This window comes from Phyllobates terribilis, unplaced genomic scaffold, assembly GCF_046119375.1.
Source record: "Phyllobates terribilis strain yellow unplaced genomic scaffold, ASM4611937v1 Scaffold_1__5_contigs__length_1240528914, whole genome shotgun sequence".
Taxonomy (NCBI): domain Eukaryota; kingdom Metazoa; phylum Chordata; class Amphibia; order Anura; family Dendrobatidae; genus Phyllobates; species Phyllobates terribilis.
The window spans coordinates 839526274-839539837 of record NW_027362761.1 but is presented as its reverse complement, the minus strand read 5'-3'; the positions used below and the strand labels follow the sequence as shown (position 1 = coordinate 839539837).

The following is a 13564-nucleotide window of genomic DNA, read 5'->3' as shown; positions in this document are numbered from 1 at the left end:
TTCACAGCTCAACGTTATAAACTTCTATGAAGCACCTGGGGGTTCAAGGTGCTCACCACACATCTAGATAACTTCCCTGAGGTTTCCAAAATGTTTTCACTTGTAGGGGGTTTCCACTGTTTAAGCACATCATGGGCTCTCCAAACGCCATATGGCGTCCTCTAATAATTCCAGCAAATTTTGCATTCAAAAAGTCAAATGGCCCTCCTTCACTTCCAAGCCCTGCCGTGCGCCCAAACAGTGTTTTTTCCCCACATATGGGGTATCAGTATACTCAGAAGAAATTGCACAACAAATTGAATGGTGCAATTTCTCCTTTTACCCTTGTGAAAATGCTAAATTTGGGGCTAAAAAATATTTTAGTGGGAAAAATTAGATTTTTTTTATTTTCATGGCTCAACATTGTAAACTTCTGTGAAGCACCTTGGAGTTTAAGGTGCTCACTACACATCTATACAAGTTCCCTGAGGGGTCTAGTTTCTAGAAGGGTGTCTCTTGTGGGATGTTTCCACTGTTTAGGCACAACAAGGGCTCTTCAAATGAGACATGGTGTTCGCTAATTATGTTAGCAAATTTTACATTCAAAAAAGTCAAATGGCACTCGTTCCCTTCTGAGCCCTGCTATGTGTCCAAACAGTGTTTTTTCCCCGACATATTGGGTATTGGTGTGCTCAGGAGAAATTGCACAACAATTTTTGTGGTCTATTTTCTCTTGTTATCCTTGTGAAAGTAAAAAAATGGGTCTAAAATAACATTTTTATGAAAAAAAGTTAAATGTTTATTTTTTTCTTCCACATTCCATTAATTCCTGTGAAGCACCTGAAGGTTTAATAAACTTCTTGAATGTGGTTTTGAGCACCTTGAGTGTTGCAGTTTTTAGAATGATGTTTCTTTTTGGTATTTTCTATTATATAGACTCCTCAAAGGCACTTCAAATGTCATGTGGTCCCTAATAAAATGGTTTTGTAAATTTTGTTGGAAAAAGAGAAATCGCTGGTTTTAACCCTTATAACTTCCTAACAAAAAAAAATATGTTTCCAAAATTATGCTGATGTAAAGTAGACACGTAGTAAATGTTATTTATTAACTATTCTGTGTGACATGACTATCTGATTTAAGGGCATAAAAATTAAAAGTTTGAAAATTGCAAAATTTTCACAATTTTCACCAAATTTCCAATTTTTTTCACAGATAATCATAAGTCATATCAAAGAAATGTTACCACTATCATGAAGTACAATATGTCATGAAAAAACAATCTCAGAATCTCTGTGATTCGTTTCCAGAGTTATTACCTCATAAAGTGACACTTGTCAGAATTGAAAAAATTGGCCTGGTCAGTAAGGTGAAAACAAGCTTCTGGGTGAAAGGGTTAATATTCATGAGTTCACCATTAGGAGGACACTGAATAACAATAATGTGCATGGCAAGATTGAAAGAAGAAAGCCACTGCTCTTCAAAAAGAACATTGTTGTCCATCTTCTCTTTTCTAAAGATCACCTGGACAAGAAGGAAGACTATTGGAATAACGTTTTGTGGATGAGACCAAAATAGAGCTTTTTGGTTTAAATAAGAAGCATTATGGTGGAGAAAGAAAAACATTGCACTACAGCATAAAAAACCTCATACCATCTGTAAAACATGGTTGTGGTAGTATCATGGTTTGAGCCTGTGTTACTGCATCTTGGACCAGAATGGCTTGCCATTATAGATGAAACGAAGAATTCTGAATTATGTAAGCAAATTTAAAAGGAAAGTATAAGGACATCTGTTAAAGAACATATACAGTCATGGCCAATAGTGTTGGCAACCTTAAAATTGAAGTATTTCTCCCAGAAAGTTATAGAAATTACACATGTCTTATTATACACATGTTTATATCCTTTGTGTGTATTGGAACAACACAAAAAAAAGCTGAAAAAAAGGCAAATTGGACATAATTTCACATAAAATCCCACAAATGGGCAGGGCAAAATTGTTGGCACCTTTCCAAAATTGTGGGAAAACAATTTTGATTCAAACATGTTATGCTCATTCAAACTCACCTGTGGCAAGTAACAGGTAATATGAAAATCACACCTGAAACCAGATAAAAAGGGGAGAAGTTGACTCAATCTTTGCATTATGTGTCTGTGTGTGCTACATTAAGCGTGAAGAACAGAAAAATGAGAAGAAAACTGCCTGAGGACTTGAGAACCAAAATTTTTACAAAAAGCAACAATGTCAAGGTTACAAGTCCATGTCCAGAGATCTTGATGTTCCTTTGTCCACGGTGCACAACATAATCAAGAAGTTTACAACCCATGGCACTGTAGCTAATCTCCCTGGATGTGGAAGACAGAAAAAAATTGAAAGATTGCAATGCAGGATAGTCCGTATGGTGGAAAAGCAGCCCCAATCAAGTTTCAAAAAAATTCAAGCTGTCCTGCAGGCTCAAGGTGCATCAGTGTCAGAGCAAACTATCCGTCGACATCTGAATAAAATGAAACGCTATGGCAGGAGACTCATGAGGACCTCACTGCTGACACACAGACATTAAAAACTAGACTGCAGTTTGCCAAAATGTACATGACTAAGCTAAAATCCTCCTGGGAAAATGAAGTTTAATATTTTTTGACTCAGTTATTTGATTTTATTCTCTTTATCTACTTTTAGAACTTGTGTAAAAATCTGATGCAGTTTTGAATCAAATTTATGCAGAAATCTAAAAAAATTGGAAGGGTTCACAAACATTCAAGTACCACTGTATTTTCTTTTCTTCTCAAAAGCCCACAAAAAGTCCTGCAAATGATTTTTTTTTACCCAAATTAAGTTCTTCAGTAGATTACATCAATGCTTACTCAATAAAGTCTTGACTCAACAAAAATATTAACAATGTGTACTTTATGAAATGTATATACTTATTTTTTCAATAAGAGCATAAAGCTTTCACCTCTGGCCATACTATTAATTTGCCTGTAGTTTAGTACCAAAGTCAAGACAATGGAAATTAGCACAGTTCTTGTTCTTTTTCCTTAACCATTTAACGCCGAACCTGTTTTTATCTTCCTGACCAATCCAAATTTTTTCAATCTGACAAGTCACTTTATGTGATAATAACTCTGGAATGCTTCAAGAAATCTCTGACTACAAAATTATTTTTAGGGACACATTGTGCTTAATAATAGGAGTAACTTTAGGTTGACATGATTTGTGTTTATTTATGAAAATATCAAAAAACTAATACAATTTTGAAAAATTTGCAGTTTTTGAACTTTACATTTTTATGCCCTTAAAGCAGAAAGTTATGCCGCACAAAATAAATAACATTTACAATATGAATACTTTATATCAGCATTATTCTTGAAGAATTTTTTGTTGTTTGGATGTTAGTAGGGTTTAAAGCAATTTTACATTTTTTTCAATAAAATTGACAAAACCAATACCTTTACAGACTACTTTACTTTTGAAGAAACTTTGAGGGGCCTATATGTCAGAAAACCTAAAACAAGACCCCATTTTAAAATCTGTACCTCTCAACATATTCAAAAGTGAATTTAGAAAGTTTGCTCTTTATGTGCTTCATTTATGCAAACTGGAAGAAAGAAATGAAAATGTAATTTTTTTTAACTACAATGTTGCTATATCTCCAAATTTGTAAATTTCACAAGGGTAAAAGGAGAAAATGGACACATCAATTTGTTATTCAATTACTCATGAGTGCAACATTACCTCATATGTCAGAGAAGCACATAAGGGAAGGAGTATTTCCTATTTGGAGTGGTGTAAATTTGTCTGGAAAAGATTGTGGGTGCCATATTACATTTGTAGAACCTTTTAGGTGCCAAAACAGTGGGATCCCTGCACAAGTGACCCCATTTTGGAAACTTAAGGAACTCGTAAATAGTTGTGATGACCATCTTGAACCTACAGAATTTTATAATATTGAGTTGTGAAAATGAAATATTATGCTTTTTTACTATGTCGCTTTAGTCCCAAGTTTTTTAATTGTACGTTTTTTTGTTATTTTTTTTACATGAAAATGAATATTTATTGGCATTTTTTTTCTTTTATTTTGAGTTATTATTTATTTTTACACTTTTTTTTACTTTTTAAAAACTTTTTTACTTAGTCCCTTTATGGGATGTTATCACTTATTTATCTAATCCCTGGTCTAATGTACAGCAGTACATATACATTGCAATGCATTAGATGTGTCAGTTTTGCACTGGCAGAATGCCTATTAGATCCTGCTGATTGCAGGATCTAACAGGCCATCATACTTGACAGACCAGGAAATCATTATTTGATCCCCAGGTACCATGACAACAATCAACTCTTGATTGCCTTGTGGGGTACCAGTGCCTCACAACCTTCTAAATTCTGTTATTGCTATTAATTGCAGCATTTGGAAGGTTAAAAAGCTTAGGATAGTGATGTTAGAGCAGGAGCTCCTCTAGAAAGTTAAGCTGAGCTCCCAGTTGCGATTGTGCAGGTACAGCTATCGTGCCCGCATATTCTTCTGGACATACCGGTAGATTAATTTGCGGGAACACGCTGCAGAATAGAACGTACTAGTATGACCAATATCAGGAAGTGGTTAATAGAAAAAAAGCATTGACATGAAACTTGAACAGTTTTTTGCACAACTGCAATAATTTCTGCTTGGTTGTCTTCTAAAATGTAAATATATGATAATCTTCAAATAAATAAAATGGAAAACAGAAAATGTGTATTTTATGTTTTGTTCTTTGACTTTATTGTACATTACGCCTTTTAAATTCCATTGGAAAATGCCACAATGCTGGCAATAGATATGTGTGACTGCCGGTCAACTAGGTTAGTCCAGTGCAGACTGACAGTAAAAGATTGATGTATATAAGAACATTTTTATGTACAGTAATAGGCACATATTAAAAAAACTGCTCACTTATTCTCTGTCAGAACTTGATTGCCTGTAAAGAAACATGAAAAACTGACTAGCAAAAGAAAATTTATGATCTAAGGGGTACTTATCTCATAGCAATAAAAACTCATACACAATTTATACTTAGGTACAGTGGGTATGGAAAGTATTCAGACCCCTTTACATTTTTCACTCTTTGTTTCATTGCAGCCATTTGGTAAATTCTAAAAAGTTAATTTTTTTTTCTCATTAATGTACACTTTGCACCCCATCTTGACTGAAAAAAAACAGAAATGTATAAATTTTTGCAAATTTATTAGAAAAGAAAAACTAAAATATCACATGGTCATAAGTCATACTCAGTATTGAGTAGAAGCACCCTTTTGAGCTAATACAGCCATGAGTCTTCTTGGGAATGATGCAACAAGTTTTTCACACCTGGATTTGGGGATCCTCTGCCATACTTCCTTGCAGAACCTCTCCTGTTCCGTCAGGTTGGATGGTTAACGTTGGTGGACAGCCATTTTCAGGTCTCTCCACAGATGCTCAATTGGGTTTAGGTCAGGGCTCTGGCTTGGCCAGTCAAGAATGGTCACAGAGTTGTTCTGAAGCCACTCCTTTGTTATTTTAGCTGCGTGCTTAGGGTCATTGTCTTGTTGGAAGGTGAACCTTCGGCCAAGTCTGAGGTCCAGAGCACTCTGGAAGAGGTTTTCATCCAGAATATCTCTGTACTTGGTCGCATTCATGTTTCCTTCAATTTCAACCAGTCGTCCTGTCCCTGCAGCTGAAAAACACTCCCATAGCATGATGCTGCCACCACCATGTTTCACTGCTGGGATTGTATTGGGTAGGTGATGAGCAGTGCCTGGTTTACTCCACACATACCACTTAGAATTATCACCAAATGTTCTATCTTCATCTCATCAGACCAGGAAATCTTATTTCTTATAGTCTGGGAGTCCTTCAGGTGTTTTTGAGCAAACTCTATGCGGGCTTTCATATGTCTTGCACTGAGGAGAGGCTTCCGTTGGGCCACTCTGCCATAAAGGCCCGACTGGTGGAGGGCTGCAGTGATAGTTGACTTTGTGCAACTTTCTCCCATCTCCCTACAGCACATCTGGAGCTCAGCCACAGTGATTTTGGGGTTCTTCTTTAACTCTATCGCCAAGGCTCTTCTCCCAAGATTGCTCAGTTTGGCTGGGCGGCCAGGTCTAGGAAGACTTCTGGTGGTCCCAAAAGTCCTCCATTTAAGGATTATGGAGGCCATTGTACTCTTAGGAAACTTGAGTACTACAGAAATTCTTTGGTAGCCTTGGCCAGATCTGTGTCTTGCCACAATTCTGTCTCTGAGCTCCTTGTCAAGTTCCTTTGGGCTCATGATTCTCATTTGGTCCAACATGCACTGTGAACTGTGAGGTCTTATATAGACAGGTGTGTGTCTTTCCAAATCAAGTCCTATCAGTTTAATTAAACACAGCTGGATTCCAATGAAGGAGTAGAACAATCTCAAGGAGGACAGCATGTGACATGAACAGCATGTGACTTAAATATGAGTGTCTGAGCAAAGGGTCTGAATACTTATGACGATGTGATATTTCAGTTTTTCTTTTTTAATAAATTTGCAAAAATTTCTACATTTCTGTTTGTTTTTCAGTCAAGATGGAGTGCAGAGTGTACATTAATGAGAAAAAAAATGAACTTTTAGAATTTACCAAATGGTAACACACAGACACATACATATAAACATATGCACACACATACACACACAATGTAACAATACCCCATACTCCCCTTCCTTATCAGTTTCTTAAGTTAATATGTTACAGAAAATAATTTTTTAGGAATTAAAACGATTTGTGGCTAAATCTATAAGGCCTACAGGCTAAAGCTGGGATGTCAAACTCAAATACACAGAGGGACAAAATTAAAAGCTTGGACAAAGTCACCAGCCAACCTTGATATTTATTAAAAAAAAGTCTACAATTGAGGAAGTTTTTCCCTATCATCAAATATAATGATAAACATTTTCAGATGGAAACAAGTGTAAAGGGGTTTTCCCACGAACAAAGTACATTTTAATTAATAGATCTTAGAATAAAATATTGGAATAATATAATATTTTAGGTAAGAGCAGTAAAACGCATATGCCCCAATGGCCAAATTTAAATATGTAATAACAAAGGATAAAAGAACTTGAACAGTACAGTTAATAATTGAAGTATGATGCTAACAAAAATGCCCCCAAACACAGTAACACAGTATGTTACCCCCACAGTGAATTCCTCCACAGTACTCTCCACATGTACCCCTCCTTCCTCAATCCCCCCAACAAAGAATGGTGACCCTATCACAGTCTGATTTTCCAACTGTAATCCTCACACAGCCCTACATACAGTATAATGGCCACAAAAAGTCTCCCATACAGTGTAATGGGTACTACATAGTCCTCCATACAGTATAATGGCCCCACATAGTACTCTATACAGTATAATGGGCCCCACATAGTGCTCCACACAGTGTAATGGCCCCACATAGTGCTTCATACAGTATAATGAGCCCCACATAGTCCTCTATACAGTATAATGGCCCCACATAGTCCTCCATACAGTATAATGGCCCCACATAGTGCTCCATACAGTATAATGAGCCCCACATAGTCCTCTATACAGTATAATGGCCCCACATAGTCCTCTATACAGTATAATGGCCCCACATAGTCCTCCATACAGTATAATGAGCCCCACACAGTCCTCCATACAGTATAATTGGTACCACATAGTCCTCCATACAGTATAATCTCCCCACATAGTCCTCCATACCGTATAAAGGGCTCCACACAGTGATACATATAGTATAATGGCCCCACATAGTGCTCCATACAGTAAAATGGGCACCTCACTGCTAAGTTGCTTTTGACCACTGAATGTAAAATTAATGGCCCTCTATGTGATACATGGGCAGATCAGCTCAACAACAGCAAGTGGCATAACTTGTTAGTGACTCTCAGTTCGATCACATAATGGGGGTTCCTAAAGATATGGTATACATATGATTTAAGATCTATTTTTAACAGGGGTTACCAATATGGGATAAGCCCTTTAATAACATTATTGAAATAATATTTAAAAATGAAATCAACAAAGCAATTTAAGATTAACTTGGTTTAATGGATTCACATCCTAACAGAAAAGTAAATGAGAAGTATCTTTTTGTGTTTTTACAGATGTCAAAGTATTGTAGATGTTAAATGACTTATTTAGTTTTATATTCAGGCTTAGTGATAGGATATAGTAAAAAGCAAGAAATACATTTTATGTTTTGCAAAGACCACAGCCTTGAATATTTGGCTATAGTTTAAAAATGGTGAACCGCAGGGTTAATAATAGTAGTCATATGTATTTGAAGACAGAAGTCAACCTTACCACAAAACTGGAGGATTAAAGTTATGTAACATCCAATTATTTATACACAGCCCAGAGATGTGTTTAACAATCTGCAGACGTGAATATAATCCCTAGCTTGTGGCTCTGTAGTTAATATTTATTTCCAACATTAAATGTTCTTTTTATTATAAAAATTCCAGCATTCATTTCTCTAGAAGTGGTATGTGAGCCGAAAACAGACATATCTTTATTGTTCCGCACTCATAAAAAATGTATAAAATATTTGTGTTATCTGGGTTTAAAACTACAAGAGTTTCCCTTGTATTATTAAAGAATATATCATCGGTTGCCTAATGGGTGCCTCTATTTTACCAGTTTTATCCATTTGTCTCTGTTGTCAGAAATGTTATATTACCTTAGTACTGTGTAGAGGCTAAACATTTATCTTGCTACTTATTTGCCAATATTTTATTGTGTTGTGTTTTGCTTGTTGCCTCTGATATTTGTATGGTTAATTCAAAAGAAATAATTAGGCTAAAATCACATATATTTAATTAATATGGCTTTTAATACATATAAGGTTGAGTTCAATTGTCCAAAAATAATCTGTTTGAAATGGATCCTGTAAACCAAAACAACTGGATCAGTTTTAGGCTTTATTTAGATGCATGTGTTCTGTCTGTGTTTTTCACAGATAGAACATAAACCCATTATAGTCTGTGAGGCTGTTCATTCACGTGTCCATGTTTTTTTGCGGACCAAGTTATTTTTTTGCAGACATGTCCGCCCTCTGCGTCACAGATCAAAATTATCCATACAAGTCTATGGGTTTTTGAAAATCCAGGACCGCACTCAGATACCAACCACATGCAGTCTGTGTGATGTCCGTGATTAACATTGTAATGGATAGGAGAAGCTTTGAAATGTATTTAATTTTTAGTAGTCAAACTCACTGATGCAACCCTGCTGATAAAAACTGACACATATACTAAATACTTTAAAACTCATATCCAAAACACTAATGAACAATAATTCGGGTCTTTACTTACGAGAAATATCGTGGACGTCTGAATGAGGCCTTAAATTGATGAAAAATTGATGTACAAAGTTGTCAGACACTACTTTTTTGTCAAGCTAAAAAAAAATTATTTCAGCTGGATCCATTTGATCTTTAAGTCATTGTGAACAGATAAGATTTAAAGTGAACAGATCAGTTTTTATTCATCAGATTCAGGGCTCGTGCAGACGACTGTATTTTCGGTCCAAGTGCGGTTCGACAAAACATCAGATCGCACTTGGACCAATGTTGTTCTAGGGCACATGTCCGTGGTTTGAGGAAAAAATTGCAGCATGCCCGAGTTGGATCCAATTATCGGATCATACTCAGCCATGCAGATCTGTGAGTCTGTGGAAAACACTGAACTGCACTCAGATGACATCTGAATGCAGTCCGTTTTTCACGGATTAACAGAATGGAATAGATGGAGAATTTTTTTTTCATCTTCTCCTCATCTGAGAGAATCATATTGTACTATGCTCACACTCTGATCAGAGTTTGATCAGAGTGTCATTTGAAGAATCGAGCATATTCTCTCGGATGAGAGTATATTCACTGGTGTGACCCTAGCCTCAAGCCGATCTTATTTTTGTTTACTGGATCTGTTTCAAATGGATGACTGGACATATGAACTCACTTTTAAATCCCGAAGAAGCTTGTTACGAATGCATACTGCTCTCCTGTTCATACTCCACTGCTAAAAGAAGATAATCTAATCATGTGAGTCTCCAGGTCATGGCAAATAATGTCCTGTATCATTAGCAGTTGCACTAAGGATTGCATAGTATTACTGAACTTCATAGTTCAGTTTAAACCATATTACCGGTTGACACATAGTATTTTTAAACAATGTAACTTGACATTCATAAGTAGCTAGCAAGTAGGGATGAGCGGACCCGTGGAAGTTCAGGTTTGTTGTGCTTGACCCAACTGTAGTCCAAATTTCGGTTCGGCTACCAGAACTGTACCGGAACTTGAACCTGAACCTGAACCCCATAGAAATCTATGGGGAATTGAACTTTGGAACTGGAAAATCTCTGTCTCTCGCTATCTCCTCCTTGAACTTCCAAACTGTAAAATGGACTTACAGGAGAAGTCCGCCTTCAGAGTTCAGTCCCGGACACTAGGTGTCTGGTACGAACCCTAAGCTTCACAGTTCGGGTTCGCTCATTTCTACTAGCAAGCTAAAATAATGTTGGGAACCTCTGGTCTGCTACATAGTTTTATGTTATGAACATATAAATAGTTTTGACCCACAATAGGTAAAAAAACAGTTTATACAAATATCTAAAAGTTCATTGAATCCATAAAAAATTTTAACATATATTTCAACTTATAGAAAACATTTTGCATATAGTTTTCTTTTGGGTCCCTTTAGCTTCTCTCAGTAATATGCCATTGATGTATTTGTGAGGCATATCTGAGGCATGTGAACAAGTGTCTTGAACGAACAATGGAATCAAGTGAACTCATTATCCTCACTTCTCTAAAGGCCCTGTCACACATAACGAGATCGCTAGCGAGATCGTTACTACGTCACAGTTTTGAGATCGCTGGAGAGATCGTTCGGGAGCCGTCAAACATGTAAACTTGCCAACGATTTCGGCCGCCCCAGCGATCTAACTAACGATCTCGTTGGTCGCTGGGACGCTGTCACACAGCAGCTATTTCAACGATCCACACTCAACGATACACACTTTGAGGGACTGTACTGTGACAGAAAGGCGTACATAAAATTACCTTTCCGCGCCCACTCATCTTCGATTGGTGGACGCTACTGCGTTCTGATTGGCCGGGGGTTTTTAAAAAGGCGACGTTGGGGCAATTCCGCTCCCTTGTTCCTATCTGCGCTTTGCTTTCGGATCGTAGCAGTGTTCTCCGGGCAAGTTTCGTCCATCTGGGATTTGTTGAAGCCTTGTCAGCGTCCTGATTTTTGGATCCTAGTTGCGATCTACTGCTGTGATTCCATTCATTTGTGGATTTTCTTCAGCTGTGACTGAACATTGACTTTTGGGTTTTTCAGGCACTGTATTGCTTTGTTTCCACGGTAAGTTATTTTAGTGGATTTTTATCACACTCAATAAGTATATATTTGCTTATATATTGGAGGCCATTTTTAGTCAGCAAATGGTGTGTAGTACTTTTTACTTTGTTTGAAAATGTTTCATGTATGCTCACTGTATTGCTATCCTTTTCAGATGGCTTTCAAAAGTGAAGAGTTTGTGAGGGAAATGATTGACCTCTACCGCTCCCTGCCGTGCCTTTGGCAAATAAAATCAACAGACTACTGCAATAGAGAGAAAAAGAGGGAGGCCTACCAGCAATTGATTTCCCTCTTTAAAAGGCATGGCCCCAACGAGAAGGTGGATGAAGAGCTGGTGAAGAGAAAGATCCAGGGTCTACGTACCGTATATAAGAAAGAACTCAACCGGGTGGAGAAATCAAAGAAGTCAGGTACCGGCACAGATGAGGTTTATGTGCCGACATTATGGTATTATGATTTGCTTGCCTTCACCCGTGACCAGGAGCTACCTCGGCGAATGGTGTGTACGATACGGCAGACCCCGGAAGAAGACCCCGACATACGGACTGACTCCCCTGTTGAAGATGTAAGTACCTTCTTTGCTTCCCTGTAAATAGCATTTATACTTTCAATGTACATGCCCTAGTTTAGCCGCCCCTCATATTTGTTTTTTAGTGCACGTGTACCCATGCTGGTCATAACATACCTGCTGGATGTTGTAACCAAATCTTAACTTTATTTTTGTGTTCCCACAGCACCATTGGCAAGATGACGACATCTCGGCTACGGAACGTGGTATGGAGGAGGCGAGTGTTATGTCAAGGAATGAGGAACCTATGGCATCGGTGAATGAAGACCCTATGGCCTCTACAAGTGAAGACCTTGTGCCTCGGCGACAGAGAAAATCAAGGAAAAGAAAGGCCAGCTTGCCGCCATCGCCAGATCTAGTATCTCTGGCGAACAAGATTCTACTTCTGCAGACCCAGGCCAAGCGGGACAGCTTTGCAACATATGCTGGCGAGAGACTACAGAGGCTGGATGACCGACAGAGGGCGCATGCAGAAAGGGTCATGTTTGAGACTTTAAATAAAGCGGCAGCCGGTGAACTTAATGAAACGTCTACTGTACATACTCTGATTGACCCTGGCCATTTTCAACAACATTCTTGGACCCATAGGCCGGACCCACTTCACAGCACACCAGTGCAGAGGATCCGGCGTCCACAAAGCCTTGCCCCCCCCCCACAGTATCCCATGTGTTCTGATTCTTTTGTTTCCCCCAGGCACGGATACACAAATACAGGTAATCGATATGAAGAACTGTAGTGATGTTTCATTTCAATTTTTTTTTATCATTTTGTAAATATTGTTAATTTAATACTTATTTAAATTGTTAAAATTGTTTATATTTTTGTTTGTTTATAAAAACAAGGTTTATTGTCCTCTTTTTTAACTTTACCCCTGCCCTCTGATCTCACCCTGATTGAAATAAAAATGTTTTTTGGTTGCCTTATTTTCTGCTTTACCTCTTCCCGAGGGTGGGACCCCTCACCCCTGCCCTCCGATCCCTTCCCAATCTCCGTTCCCTCCCCTCCATTCTCTACCGTCTATTCCCATCCCTGCTCTCCGCTGGTGATCACCTCCTCCCCTTCTCCTCCTCCGGCTCCAGGCTTTATCACCTGTCTTCTGTCTTTTCCCTGTGTCCTCTGGTCTTCTTCACAGCTGGTTTTCTTCCCCTCCTCTTCCTACTTCCCTTCTTTTAGTCTTTGGGGTCATAGTCATGGTGCACGGTATGGCAATGATCTGCCATACCATGCACTATGAGTCTGACTCAGATTATAGGTTGTATATATTAGATTCTTGATAGGGCGTTGATCCAGGGAACTAGTCTGATTGCCGTATGTGGAGTCAGGAAGGAATTTTTTTTCCCAAAACGGAGCATGGTTTTTTTTTGCCTTCCTCTGGATCAACATGTTAGGTCTTCCTTATAGTTTTCATACTATGTTCCTATTCTTTCCTCTTCTCTCTTCTTCTTGAATTAGCTGGCATCTGTGAAAGCCGACTTCAGACGGCTTTCCTGCCCCCACACAACTTCAGCTAATAATATCAATAAGTAGGCGGCAATGAAAGCCGACTTCAGACGGCTTTCCTGCCCCTACACTACTTCAGCTGATAACATCAATTAGTAGACAGCTATTAAAGCCGACTTCAGACGGC

At 38.1% G+C, this 13564-nt stretch overlaps 2 protein-coding genes across 3 annotated transcripts in view; one reads left to right on the top strand and one right to left on the bottom strand.

Moving 5' to 3' along the window:
* GRID2 (glutamate ionotropic receptor delta type subunit 2) overlaps nucleotides 1-13564 on the bottom strand; it is a 1987749-nt gene that overhangs the window by 639966 nt on the left and 1334219 nt on the right. The window lies entirely within an intron of this gene.
* On the top strand, nucleotides 10890-12833 carry LOC141171706 (uncharacterized). Its single transcript, XM_073655360.1, has 3 exons — nucleotides 10890-11372; nucleotides 11524-11934; nucleotides 12104-12833. Exons 2-3 carry the CDS (start codon nucleotides 11524-11526, stop codon nucleotides 12671-12673), a joined length of 981 nt encoding a protein of 326 aa, XP_073511461.1. The 5' UTR covers nucleotides 10890-11372; the 3' UTR covers nucleotides 12674-12833.